The 13382-nt window shown below is 50.6% G+C and overlaps 1 protein-coding gene across 1 annotated transcript in view; it reads right to left on the reverse strand.

The window, feature by feature from the left end:
- LOC103670607 (maestro heat-like repeat family member 5) overlaps window positions 1-13382 on the reverse strand; it is a 72719-nt gene that overhangs the window by 42271 nt on the left and 17066 nt on the right. Inside the window, exon 6 of the mRNA XM_040625605.1 lies at window positions 11863-11915. Coding sequence (XP_040481539.1) covers window positions 11863-11915 — 53 coding nt within the window. The remainder of the gene's footprint in view (window positions 1-11862; window positions 11916-13382) is intronic.

Raw genomic sequence — 13382 nt, forward strand, 5'->3', positions numbered from 1 at the left:
TGTTCCCAGATTCCACAGTTCAACAAGTCCAAGATTTTGATCCCAAGGTCCTTTGGGGTGGAGATACTCCTCCTAAGTTTGATCCCAAACCCAAAAATCTAGAAGAAATGATTGATAGATGTGAAGATAAGTATTTTAAGAAGTTTGTTCAGCAAAACCACCATAAATTAAGTTGAAAGATGCAGTAAGTTGTTTTCTTGTTTTCCTGCAACCCATTGTCAAGGGTTAATATCAGTGATGGAGAGCACTTCACAAACGGTAAGGAGCAAGGGACAACCCACTAAGACGCGGCGGAAGTGCACACGCATGACAGAGATGTATACACTCAGCCTCGCTCATATTTAAAGAGTGGAATTTAAGATAATGTGTCACTTTGGCTAAGACTGGCAAAAAATAAAAGTGTATAAAATAAAAATAAAACTGCCAGATGTCAGCAAGGAAGTGTCCTTGGTGCGAAGGTGATGGATCTACATTTTTTTTTGGTGAAGGTCTTGGCAGCATCAGTTACAATTTAATACGTGTGTGCCTTTCCCCAAGCAATTCCAGTTCTAGGAAATCATCCTAAAGGAACACTGATAGGTACCTAGGTTGGAGCACAAGGGTAGCTATTCTGCAGCCTTGCTGGATGCAAGCCTGCGTAGAGCGCCCCCTGCAGGGGAGACCTTTGGTGCCCTCTCTGGCGATGCTCCTTGGGGACAGGGGCGAGGTGGGGGAGGTGGGGTGTGTGTGTGGAAACTGCTCCAGGCTTGGCTTGTGGCAGAATCTGGAGGAGCTTGTCTGCGCCAGTTTTGCCCCATGTCTGCAGGGCAGTGGAGTGCAGCAGGGCCTGATGGCTCCCCCCATCCCCCCCTCCCCCTGCCCCCAAGACAGGTGTCTGCTGAACCCCATGGGACCCGCGTTGCCTGGAAGCCCCAGTTCTCAACTAGTGTCGACCTCCGTTCAGTGTTGCACGTACCGGCGCCACAGCTCCTCATCCCAGGTTCAGGTTTGAAAACTCGGAAAATTAAACACGCTTTCATAGCTTAGCAGCAACTGCATTTGGCGGTAAGAGCTGACCCATGCGGATGTGACACTATTTATGGGCATTAGTGTGAATTTTGTATGTTTCTGCAGCCGAGATATTAATATAAGTTTTAAATATTTTTTTATTGAAGTATAGTTAACACACAGTGTTATATGAGTTTCAGGGGTGCAGCATAGTGATTCCACAGTTCCGTATGTCACACAGCACTCACCACGGTGTGGTCACCACCTGTCACCACACAACGTCATGACGGATTATTGACTGTATTCCCCAGGCTGCACTTTCCATCCCTGTGACTTACTTGTAACTGGAAATTTGTACCTCTTAGCTCCCTTCGCCTGTTTCACCCATCCTCCCACCCCCTCTCCTCTGGAAGCCACCAGAGTTCCAGTGGTCCTCTGTATTCAGGGATCCGGTTTTTTGTTTGTTTGTTTCTTTGTCCATTTGTTTTGTTTCTTCAATTCCACATACGAGTGAAATAATATGGTATTTGTCTTTCTCTGACCAACTTTTTTCACTCAGTATAATACCTTCTACGTCCATCCATGTTGTCGTAGGTGGCAAGATCCCATTCTTTTTCACGGCTGCGTAATATTCCATCGTACATATCTACTATATTTTCATTAGCCATTCATCTGTGGATGGACACTTGGGCTGCTTCCACAGCTTGGCTGTTGCAGAGAATGCTGCAGTGAACACAGAGGTGCATTCATGTTTTCAAATTAGTGTTTTTGTTTTCTTTGGATAAATACCCAGGAGTAGGACACCTGGATCATATGGCAATTCTATTTTTATTTTTTTAAGGACCTTCCATCCTGTTCTCCAGAGTGGCTGCACCAGTTTGGATTCCCACCAACAGTGCACGAGGGTTCCCTTTTCAGCACGTCCTCGCCAGCACATTTGTTATTTCTTGTCTTTCTGATAGTAGTCACCATTCTGACGGTGTGAGGTGGTGTCTTATAGGGGTTCCGATTTGCATTTCTCTGACTAGGAGTGATGTTGAGCATCTTTTCAGGGGTCTGTTGGCCATCTGAGTGTCTGGTTTTGAATATTTTTATTGACGCATGTCTAACTCACAGTGGAAGGCAAAGATCTTTACTGTGGAGGACGCTGCACTTTGACATAGGTACAGACCCACAGAATTCCCACCCTGCCAAGAACGAGAGTGTATTCCATCACCCCACAAAGCTCTCTCACACCCCTTCCTGGTCAATCTCCATCACTACATTTGATTGACATCACCGTGGACTAGTTTTGGCTTTTCTAGAACGTCATACACTTGGAATCCTGCAGGATGCACTTCTGTGTGTCTGGTGTTCTCAGCATGTGTCTGCAGCGCCTTCGTGGTGTTGCTCGGATCAGAAGTCCACTCCCTCTGCTGCGATTTCTATCATTCCCCGACTCCCTTGTGGTTTCTTCCACTTGCTTTTCATTCTCCAGCTTCTTCGGGTGGACACTTACAGATGGACTTCTGGTTGTTGCCGGGGCCACTGCTCTGCCTGGTGTGGGCTGTCTCCAGTTTGAGGGTTTGAGGCTGTTTGGGGTAAGGGGAGTCTCGAGGGCTCCGGGTGGCCCCTGTGGGCTTTCAGCCCCACCCTTTCTGTGCTGAGCCCCGCCCCTGCACTGAGCCCCGCCCCCTGCACTGAGCCCCGCCCCCTGCACGAGCCCCGCCCCCTTCACTGAGCCCCTCCCCTGCCCTGAGCCCCGCCCTCCCTGCACTGAGCTCTGCCCTCTGTGCTGAGCCCCACCCTCTGTGCTGAGCCCCGCCCCCTATACTGAGCCCCGCCCCCTGCTCTGAGCCCCGCCCTCTCTGCACTGAGCTCCAGTCTCCCTAGCGCCCTGCTTGCAGCTCCCTTTCGCTCGGAAGCCCAGTCCTGTCCCCAGACCTCAGTTTTGGGGTCTGCCTGTTTGGTCCCTCCCCGAGTCCCCGCTTCCAGGCCGGGATTGCTGGTGGCCCTGGTCCCTGCTGCTGTGTGTGTGCATCTTGTTTTTTAGAGAAAGGCTACTGATAACTGGGCTCTCGGAACCAAAAAGCCGCAAGAATTGGTGGGCCTGATCGAGTACTTAAAAACTATTAGAGCTCTTGTCACCTAACTCAGACTCCCGTGTTAGGATCAGTTGGCCACAGAATGGGTTAGATGGACACAAGGTCACCTGCCAACCTCAAGAAAATTTCCATACAGTGAGGAGCACTGTGAAACAGGCACAATCCCCAACCTCGCAGCGTATATTCCTTTTAGTTATTAGTTCGGCTCTGAGAAACCCCAAAGCCTTAGCTAAAGGAAGAAGAAAAAGAACAAAAAGAATGAGATCCTTAAACCCCAAAGAGTCAAGTGCACCACCTTTTACCACACCTGCTTATTTTAATGTCTAAGAACTATGGTCCCAGAGCTATGAATATCTGCAAAAATGGCAAAATCGTACTAAAAACAGCCTAAAATTACAATGGCCATTATGGGGAAGATTCCAATGAGACAGGATCATTTATTTCAGAAGTGGACTTGAGAGCGAGGTTTCCCAGACTAAACAAACAGAACGGGATACCTAGTTTAATTGCGATGCAGAAGCTTCTAAAAAAGGCTTCACGATGGCAGGAAATCTTCAAAGATTCATTGCACAAGGCTAATGAAAAGCGAGAGACATAAGAGGTGGCTAAAACAAGACACTGGGACTGCCATGACCCTTCTGCTCGTTCCTTCCTCCTTGACCCCAGACCCCACACTCTCCCGACTCTGCAGAGACCGCGACACAGTTACCTTTAAAAATAAAACTGCCGGAGGCTCAGGGATCTTCCTCAACATCTTTTATTCCTTGGTCAAAGGCCAAACTAAGGGCAATCATTAGAGAATTTCCTAAACCCAGGGATGGTCCCCAAAAGTCCTCTGAAGAATTTAGTCTTTACCAGGGGCTGGGAGCCCAGGCTGCCAGATCTGCGTCAGCGGTGCACCTGCTGGTGGGGGCAGGGACCCCCAAAGGGGAAGCCGAGGCAGGATGATGTCACCTGAGGATGCTATTCCAGATCCCCAACCTTCAACATGGTCCCTTCAGGGACCACAAAAAAGTGAACTTTCCCAAGCTGCCCCTAGAGCTCTCCCAGCCTGCACTGATGCTGTTACTTAGATGTGCCGAGGCCGACAGGTCTGTGGCCGACTTTATTTATTTATTTATTTATTTTTAAAGATTTTATTTATTTATTTGACAGAGATAGAGACAGCCAGCGAGAGAGGGAACACAAGCAGGGGGAGTGGGAGAGGAAGAAGCAGGCTCATAGCGGAGGAGCCTGATGTGGGACTCGATCCCATAACGCCGGGATCATGCCCTAAGCCGAAGGCAGACGCTTAACAACTGCGCCACCCAGGCGCCCCATCTGTGGCCGACTTTAAAGGCTTCCTGGAAGGTCCCTTTGTCTGGCGTTCCGGGGTCCAGACAACTGAGGGCACCCAACGTGTTCTAGCTGCCCTATTTGTACGCAGAACATCTCCCGACATTAGGGGATTGAGAAAAAGGCAGAAAATAGGAAGGGAGGCCACGGGTCTGGCTGAACTCATGACTGCGGCAAAGCACTTTGAAAGGACGTCGGAGCAAGGTCGCAAACAGAGTCCGCCAAGCCGTTAGCCTGACAGCTGTGGCGGCCCCAAGGTCAGGGACCCGAAGCCGCAGCTGGGCCTCCCGGGACTGGTGTCTCCTCTGTAATCGGCTGGCATGCTGGAGGAGAGCTGTTCCCACAGACCCCACGGGCACTCGCCCACACCATGTCAAGTGTCCCCAAGCCCACCCCCAAGCCAGGGCCCCATGCGGGCCTCCCAGGCTGACGGGCCTCGCAGGGTTCTCGGATCTCAGCAACCCCCTTAAACAGCCAAGGGAGACTAAAATAAAATTAGTGGGAAGCCTTGCCAAATTCCGGTAGATCCCAGAGCTACCGTCTCTCCCAGGACAGCAGATCCCTGGGAGTGAGGAAGGTTCCATAGTGAAGGGATCTGATCGAGTTCGGAGGGAGTTTCTGTCCCACCAGGGCCCTTTCCCTGGAAAACATTCTTTTCTGTTGTGCGATACAGCCTCTGTCATCCTGTTTGGTAGAGACTGCGTTTCTAAATTCAAAGAGCTAATATGTTTTGCCTCCACTCGAGACCTTGCCTTAGAATATCCTGACCAACCCAAACCTTTGATGTTCTTTACCAACTGTCCTTGACATAGAAGAGGAGGAATTTCAACAAAAGTCCCTTAGTATATTACTGGGGTGCCTGAAAGTCTGCGGGCCTCCAGTACTGATCCTGGGAGGATCAAAGGAAAGAGCCTGTAAAGACTCACGTAGACATAACTACGCTTCTTCCCAAATTGCCTTGACACCACTGAAGCCCGAAGCCAAACAAGGCCTCACGCCAACAGGAGAAAGACCTGATCGCCCAGGGGCTGATGGTGCCCCGCACCGGCCCGCAAACAGGGCCACCTTGCCCGTCTGCAAACCTAATGTGCAGGATGGTGTTTGTCCAGGACTGACAGCCACGAGCAAGACAGCTGTTCTCTCTTTCCCAACTGTTCCAAAGCCGGACTCCCTTCTGTTCCAAGTTCTACCAGACTCACAGGGGTTCCCTATTCAAAATGGTGGACTCTGGGGGTGCCCAGGTGGCTCAGTCAGTTGAGTGTCAGACTCTTGATTTCGACTCACATCATGATCTCAGGGTCGTGAGAAGGAGCCCTGCGTCGGGCTCTGTGCTGGGCGTGGAGCCTGCTTAAGATTCTCTCTCCCTCTGCCCTTCCCCCTCAAAAAAATGGTGGACTTTGTTCCGTCTCTTCCAGTGTCCCTGGACCCCAACAGCCGATATCTGCCTTGACTTGGAACCACCGACAATATACCTGGACAGTCATGCCTCGGGGGCTCCCTGAGGCCCCTTCTTATTTGTCCCTAGTGCCTCACCGAGAGTGAAACACCCCTACATCCCTGGGAAATCAAGCTCTATGGGACGGGGACAACTCCTGCTGCGCTCAGCTCCCAGTGAGATGTCCATGCCAGATTCCGTATATTTGCTGCAACACTCGGCTGCAAAGGGACCTCAGGTCTCTAAGGAGAAATCACAGGGATCTCCAGGCACAGCCCATCACCCAGGTCATAACCCACGCCCGGAAGGAATCCAGCTGTCTGTCCCCAGGAAGGGTCAAGCTAATCAGAGAATGTCCTAGGCCCACGACTAAGCAACAGCTTCCCGTATTTTAAGGCTGGCTGGCTACTGTGGACCAGGGGCTCCTAATTTTTCTCTCTTGGCTTCCCCACGCTACGAACTTACTAAAATTCCAGTCACCGAACCCACTCCTTGGGGAGGTAAACACGAGCAGCTTTTATAGGACTAAAACCAGCCGTGCAGGACCCCCTGCCTCAGGCCCACTTAACCATTCCAACCTTTCCCTCGTTTGTGCAGGAGACAGACGATCAAGCCCTGGGGATGGTCACGCACACGCGGTGGGAAACGCCGGCCTACTGCGTGTTCCAGCCGCAGCCTCGTTCTGGCTTGTCATTTGTGACGCTGCATCCCGATTTACAAGATGCCCCTGTGACTAATCGTGATCTAACTTTATTTGTTGATGGGTCATGTCGTACAAGTGGAAAAGGACATGTCCGGGCTGCTGATGCTGTGACTGCTCAGGAGAGGGAGCCTTGTGCAAGCCAAACCCACCCACCAGGCAGGACTCCAGGCCCTTGTGCAGTGACCAGAAGGACAAACCGGTACTAGTCACACTCTCAGCAGCTATGCCTGCCGGGCCGTCCCTGATGGGGGATGTTGCAGAGACAAAGGGGTTTCCTTATATCCTCAGAGACCCCAATCAAAGTGGACACCAAGTAACGAGCTCCTTGCTGTTAGTCCCCTACCTTCCGGAATTGCTGTCATCACAACTGAGACTCACGCTAGAAGGACTGAGCCTGTGCCTCGGGAAGTGCCCACTGTCCTCGTGGAAAGGCGGTGGCTGCATCGTCTCTAAAGGTTGAAGTCCATCCTGTCTCTGCAAAAAATGACCCCTCACTGCCAGATGTTCGCCATCCTGAAACACGGCAGCGTCTGCTCCTGAACTCGAGACACCAGGCAGGTGAACGATGGTTTGCAAACTTGGCGAACAGTCGGGGCCGTGGGAAACCCAAGATGGCCACCTGCTCCTTCCTGGCTCCCTGGCAAACCCCATTTTTGGGGGTCTTTACCTTCCTTCATCCACCATGGTGCATTTAAGATAACTCAAATTACGAATACACGTTGGTGGGAGAACTTCTACAAAACTGCAAAAACAGTCCACCATCAGCGTCTGACCTGTCGGGTCCATAATCCCAGGGGAGCTAATTTTGTTCCCAGAGGCCTCCTAACACCTCCCTCCAGATGCTTTGAGCACCTGCGGCTGGACCTTGTCCAGCACGATGTGGCATGGGTTATTGACATGTCCTTGGTACTGGATGCTGTTTTCTGGAGGGATTGAAGCCTTTCCCTGCTGCAAGGCCTATGCCCTCACAGTGTCAAATAAACTGTTGGAAAACATGTTTCCCCCTTGGGGTGTACCCCCACTGTCTCCAGTGGTGCAGGCACCCACTGCACAGGGACATCATGCGAGCCTTGACGACCATTATGATCATAGCAACAGCCCTGGTGTCCTCAGCCACGGCTCACCAACCCAATGACCTCCCGAAGACTGGAACACCAGGAGAGAAATGCAGATAGAAACAGCAGCCAGCTTGAAGGCTGTGAACCTCAAGTCCTGGCCTGTGACTAGCACAGAGATTCAGGAAACATGCCACGACCTGTGAGTGTCACACAGGGCAGATGGAGGCAGTGGGAATCTCACAGCCATGTGGAGAGGGCTCCTGCCCACACCTCTCGTTAAGCTGCGAGTCTGACCCAAAGGGGCCACGGTTAAAGGAGAGACACGAGAGGCCCCGCAAGAAGCCCCTGTGCTAAGCCCGCATCACCAAACCAAGGGTCAGCACCTCACCTGGCCGCCGGTTCTGCCTCCCCCAGGCCTGTGACCTGTGGTCACTCTGGCATTTCTCCGGTAAGCCGGGGCGAGGTAGACGCCTGGTAGACCCCTGCCGACTCCCAAGGAAAGGTGACGTACCCTGCTCCTTCCTGGTGCCCGCCTCTTCTACCTATAAATTCTCCTATGTGAGCAGACCTTTGCAGCCCCCTCCCAGGCACCAGGTGGGATGCTGCCCCATTCACATATCACTGAATAGAGCCAATTGATCTTTGCATTTACTAAAAAAAATTTTTTTTAACAATGGTGAATCTTGAAATAGGTGCTGTAATTCTTGCAATTTTCTCCATTTTTTTAAAGACTGTTTTGGTTATTCTAGGTCCTTGGAAATTTCCGCATAAAATTTCAATTTTTATTTAAAATGTTCATTTAGTGGAAATTTAAAGAGCTGTAGTTTGATAGGTGTTATACTGAATCTACCCACCGATTCTGGAGAATTGATATCCTACCACTGCTGAGTCTTCTTACCCATGAATATCACATTCCCTACGTGTACAGGCTTTCTTTAATTGCTTTCTACGCTGTTTTGTGAGGGTCGTGCACACATTTTGTTAAATGTGTCTTTGAGTCTTTCATGTTTTTAATGTCATTATGTCACTGTTTTTTTAAACTTTATTTTCCAATTGTTTGCTGCTAGTCTATACACATTCAGTAGACTTCTGTATATTGATTTCATATTTTGAGATCTTGCTGATTTCTACGAGCAGTGAACAGCTAGAGTATTTTTAAGCTTCTGTAAGGTTTTCTGTATATACAACCACATTGTCTGCAAAGAAAGTTAGTTTTACTTTTTCTGCTGCAAGCCGTATGTCTTTCCCGCGTTTTCTGACCTTACACTGGTTAGAAACTTCAGTGCACTGCGGTCGAGGAGTGCAGGGAGTGGAATCCTTGCTATACTTCTGATTTTCAGTAGGCAAGTGCTCAGTCGGTCATCTTTAGGTGGGTAGGTTCTCCAGAGATGTCGGTTTCCTCCTACTCCTGCTTCAAGGGCCATTATCATCATGATATTGTGATTTATAGTAAGAGATATATATTTGCTCTTCATCCCATTTCTGGCAGAGCCCCTAAAACCCTTGGGACCTCCTAAGTGATAAGAAAGATAAAGGTGTCTTTTGTTTTCATTCCAGCCTCTTGTAACCACACCTGAGTTTATGCTGATGTGGTCACTTTTGGAGAGCCCATAGGTAGGTAACCACAAGACAGGGGCTGGTAGCCAGGGGAGCAGACCATGATTAGAGGGTTGGAACTTTCAGTCCCACCCCCAACCTCCAGGGAGGAGAGTGGGGCTGCATATTGACCTCATTACTAATGCCCAACGATTTCCTCAGTCATGCCTAGTAACGAAGACTCCATCAACACACGGGACTGGGGTCCAAGAGCTCCCAGGTTGGTGCCAATCTGGGAAGGGTGGTGCATGCCCAGAAGAGCACAGAAGCCCCGTGACCTTCCCTGCACTGGCCCCGCGCATCGCTGCCGTCTGGCTACTCGCGTTACACCCTCTTACAATCAACCAGGGACCCAGTGAGTGACGCGTCCTGAGTCTGTGAGCCGCTCGAGCAAATGAATCAAACCCGTGGTGGGGGTGGGGGTGGGCCGTGGGAACCTCCGGTCTGTCGCTGGTTGGTCAGAAGCACAGGTCACCAGATGGACTGGCAGGTGGCCTCTGAAGGGGGGCGTCTGGTGGGACGGAGCCCTCTCGCTGTGGGTCTGATGCCATCTCCAGGCCCTGTCGGAGTTGGGACGATACAGTCAGGGTCCGCTGAGAACTGGAGAGCCGCTTGGTGGGAAAACACACATCGAATCACAAGTAGTTGTTGCCTGTTTTCAAAGGCTTTTCCTTCATTGAGAGGACGATAATTTCCATACTTTATTCTGTGAATGTATTGAATTGTACTTACTGCTTTTCACAAGTTAAATTGACCTCATGTCCCCAGGGTAGCCTCCCCTTCATCATGTGTATTATCTTTTTTTTGTATTTTGCTGGGTTCATTTTGCAGATACTTTATGAAGGAATTTTGACTTTATCTTCATGAAGGGTATTGGTCTGTAATTTTCCTGTAATGTCTTTGTCTGGCTTTGGTATCAAGGCTGTGCTGGCCTCATAACGTGATTTGGGACATGTTCCTTCTTCTCCTATTTTTCTGAGAGAATCTGTAGAGAATCGATAGTATTTATTCCTGAACTATGTGATGGAATTAACCCATGAAGTATTCCAGCCTGGAGTTTTCTTTGTGAGAAAGTTTATAATTATGATTCCAATTTCTCTGATACAAGACTACTCAGATTTTCTGTTTCTTCTTGTGTTAGTTTGGTAGTTTGTGTTTTTTTGGGGACTCTGTCTATTCAATCTAAAATGCTTAATTTCTTATTTTATCATATTTTATTATTGCCATCCCATGCCTCATGGATGTGCAGCCATATTCCTTCTGTTCTGAGAGTAGCATTTTTTGTTTTTAGTTTCTTGATCAGGCTGTCAAAGAGCTTATCATTTTATCAATATTTTTGAATAGCTTAGCGTTGGGTTTATTCACTATTGTTTGTCACTTAAAAAATTTCTTTGATTTGTACTCTAGATTTTATTATTTCCTTCCTTCTTACTTACTTCTGGTTTAATTTGTACCTTCTGGGTAGCTTTTTAGATAATAGATTTTCTACCTTTCTTTTCTAGTATAGGCATTAAAAACATGAATTTCCTTCTGAGGTTGCTTTCTGTTGAACCCCACAAATTCTCATAAGTTGTGTTTTCATGATGGTTCAGTTCAAAGTGTTTTCTACTTTCTCTTGTGACTTCTTCTTTGACCCATGGGTTATTTAGAAGCGTACTGTCTAATTTCCAAATGTTTGGAGTTTTTCTGGAAACATTTTTGCTATTGATCTCTGATTTACATTCTGGTCAGACAATGTATTCTGTTTGATTTCGGTCTTTTTAAATTTATTGAAACTTGACATACAGCCCAGAGAATGACCTGTCTTGGTGAATGTTCTATTTACATTTGAAAGAAACGTCAATTAGATCAATTTGGTTAATTATGTTGTTCAAGACTTTTCTATCCTTAGTGATTTTCTGTCTTATTTTCCTATTAATTTCCTGTACTTGTGCCGTCCTGGCATTATTTCTACCAGATGCCCCTTGTTACTACGCTCTGCTGCTACTGCTGTTAGAAACTGAAAATATTAACCAGCATGTGACAAGGGCCTCCCGGGCAGCAAGCACAGTGACAAGCACTTTGTGTGGATTACGTCTTGTAGTCCTCACAACAAACATTTGAGCAAAGTATTTTTATCCCCATTGGACAGACGAGGAAACTAAGGAACAGAGAGGCAACGTAGGCAGCTCAGGTCACACAGCAGTGGTTGGTTGAATCTGGACTCGAACCTAGGTCTGCCAGGGGGCCCACGTCCCTTCTCCCAGGCACAAGAGCCCCTCACGTGGGCGTGTGGTCAGAGGGGGACTGCATGATACCACTCTTTGGCTGTGATGGCACCGTCCACTCTGGCCTGCTTCTTCCCTCCCTGGTCTCAGATCTGGTCTCTGCACACTCTCAGGCCCATTGGTTGTGAATCCAGCACCAGGATGGGGAAGAAGGGCCTTGTCTGGCTGGACACCTGCTCTGCACCAGGCATCTAGAGACCAAGGTTCAACTCCCAACTCCCCCAGGGACCAGCCTCACGAGTCCATTTCCCTCCAAGCCTGTTTGCTTATCTGTGACAGTGGGCCTTCTCTCTCCTTCCCCTCCCCTACCCCCACCTCTCAGGGCGAGCAGGTGCCCTGCTCCCCTGTTGCCCCCATCATCCCCGCAGGAGACCCCAGTGGCTGGGCTTGTCCCTACCTGGGCCAGCTGCTCTTCCCAGCACGCCTTCTCTCCCTGGTTGAAGATTGTCTCTGTGCGACAGAAAGGCATTGCTGGAGGCCAGGTCTGACGTCCACACTGGGGCTGGATCTCAGGCTCCTCAGGCTCCCCTAGCCCTTGGACCCTGGACTGAGTCGCGGTGAGTCCTGCCTCTCTTTGTTCTGGCTTCGTGAGGATAGTGAGCTGGGCTTGGGCTCAGGGTCTGGAGAGCTGGGCTGGAGCTGTGGCCCTGCTACGCTTGCTGTGTGATCTCAGGTGGGCCATGTTGCCTCTTGGGGCCTCAGGCTCACTGACGGTGAATGGAGGGGTTCCTCTGGGCATGGCCATTTGGAATGTGCTACAATCCCCTCGAGGGTGGGAAAATGAGGCCCAGAGAGGGGTGTATTATGAGAATGGAAAACTTTTATGGAATTTTGGAAACTCAACCTGAGAAGGAGGGCTGCTTTGGGGATGGCCCTGGGGATCTCAGAGCTCACCTGGGCACGGAGGGACCACTACCCAGCTTGCCAGTCCTGGGCAGGGTATACAAAGCCGAGTTACGCTGGGACCTGCCTCCTCCCAGCCTCGGAGCCCAAAGTCCCAAGCTCAGTCGTGAGCCTTCTCCGGCTGGGCTGGGCCCCCTTGTAAATGGTGGGGCCACTACATCCATTTCCTCCCACCGCCCCCAACCCCTCGCTGAGGCCCTGAGGTGGACACACACCATTCCCTCCTCAAACTCCTACACATTCCTTGAGGCATGGCTGAGGCTTGGCTGCCTCCTCTTTCAGGAAGCCCTCCCTGATGACCACCAGAGTAGCCCACTACCTTCTGGGGGCAGCAGGGTGCTCGGCTCACACTTGTGAGTGAACAGAGCCTGAATGAAAGCTGGTGCCTGCCTCCCCCGCGAGGCCATGAGCTCCTGAGGGCAGGGAGCCCAGCACAGGGAAGGTGCTCAGCCAGAGGTTTTGATTAGCTAAACACTGTTCCTGGCAAGACCCCATCCTATAGGTCCTCCCTCAGGTTCCTCAGAGACCGTAATGTCCAGGGCACCCTTCCCATGGCTCAGGGACAGTGGCTGCTGTGGAAACACTGGGACCTGGACGGCACAGGCCTGTGACGTGCTTCTGGGTGGCTCTGGGCCCGTCACACTGCCTCTGCAAGCTTGGCTTCCTTGTCTGCTAGTGAGGAGGAGTGCCCTCCTGCCTCGGTGATGGACTGTGTAGCAGTGTGCGGGCCTCACACCCATCCTGGGCCACCTCCCAGAGACTCCTTGCTCCGCCCTGCTTCCAGGCCACCGTGGAGATGCTCACTGTGGGAGCATGGGCCAGTGGGGACTGGCAGAGCAGCTGGCTGCCCAGGGGTCTCCTTTCATGGGGGTCCTGATGTGGCCTGGGCGGGCCATGGGGCCAGGGGTGATGGGGGAGGGGCTTGGACCACAGCCGTTGTCCCTGCGCGGACATGCTTCACTGTTGTGCAGCTGATGCCCAGCTCTGCACGTGTCCCCCCCCCCCCCCCCCCCC

This window comes from Ursus maritimus, unplaced genomic scaffold, assembly GCF_017311325.1.
Source record: "Ursus maritimus isolate PB19 unplaced genomic scaffold, ASM1731132v1 scaffold_9, whole genome shotgun sequence".
Taxonomy (NCBI): domain Eukaryota; kingdom Metazoa; phylum Chordata; class Mammalia; order Carnivora; family Ursidae; genus Ursus; species Ursus maritimus.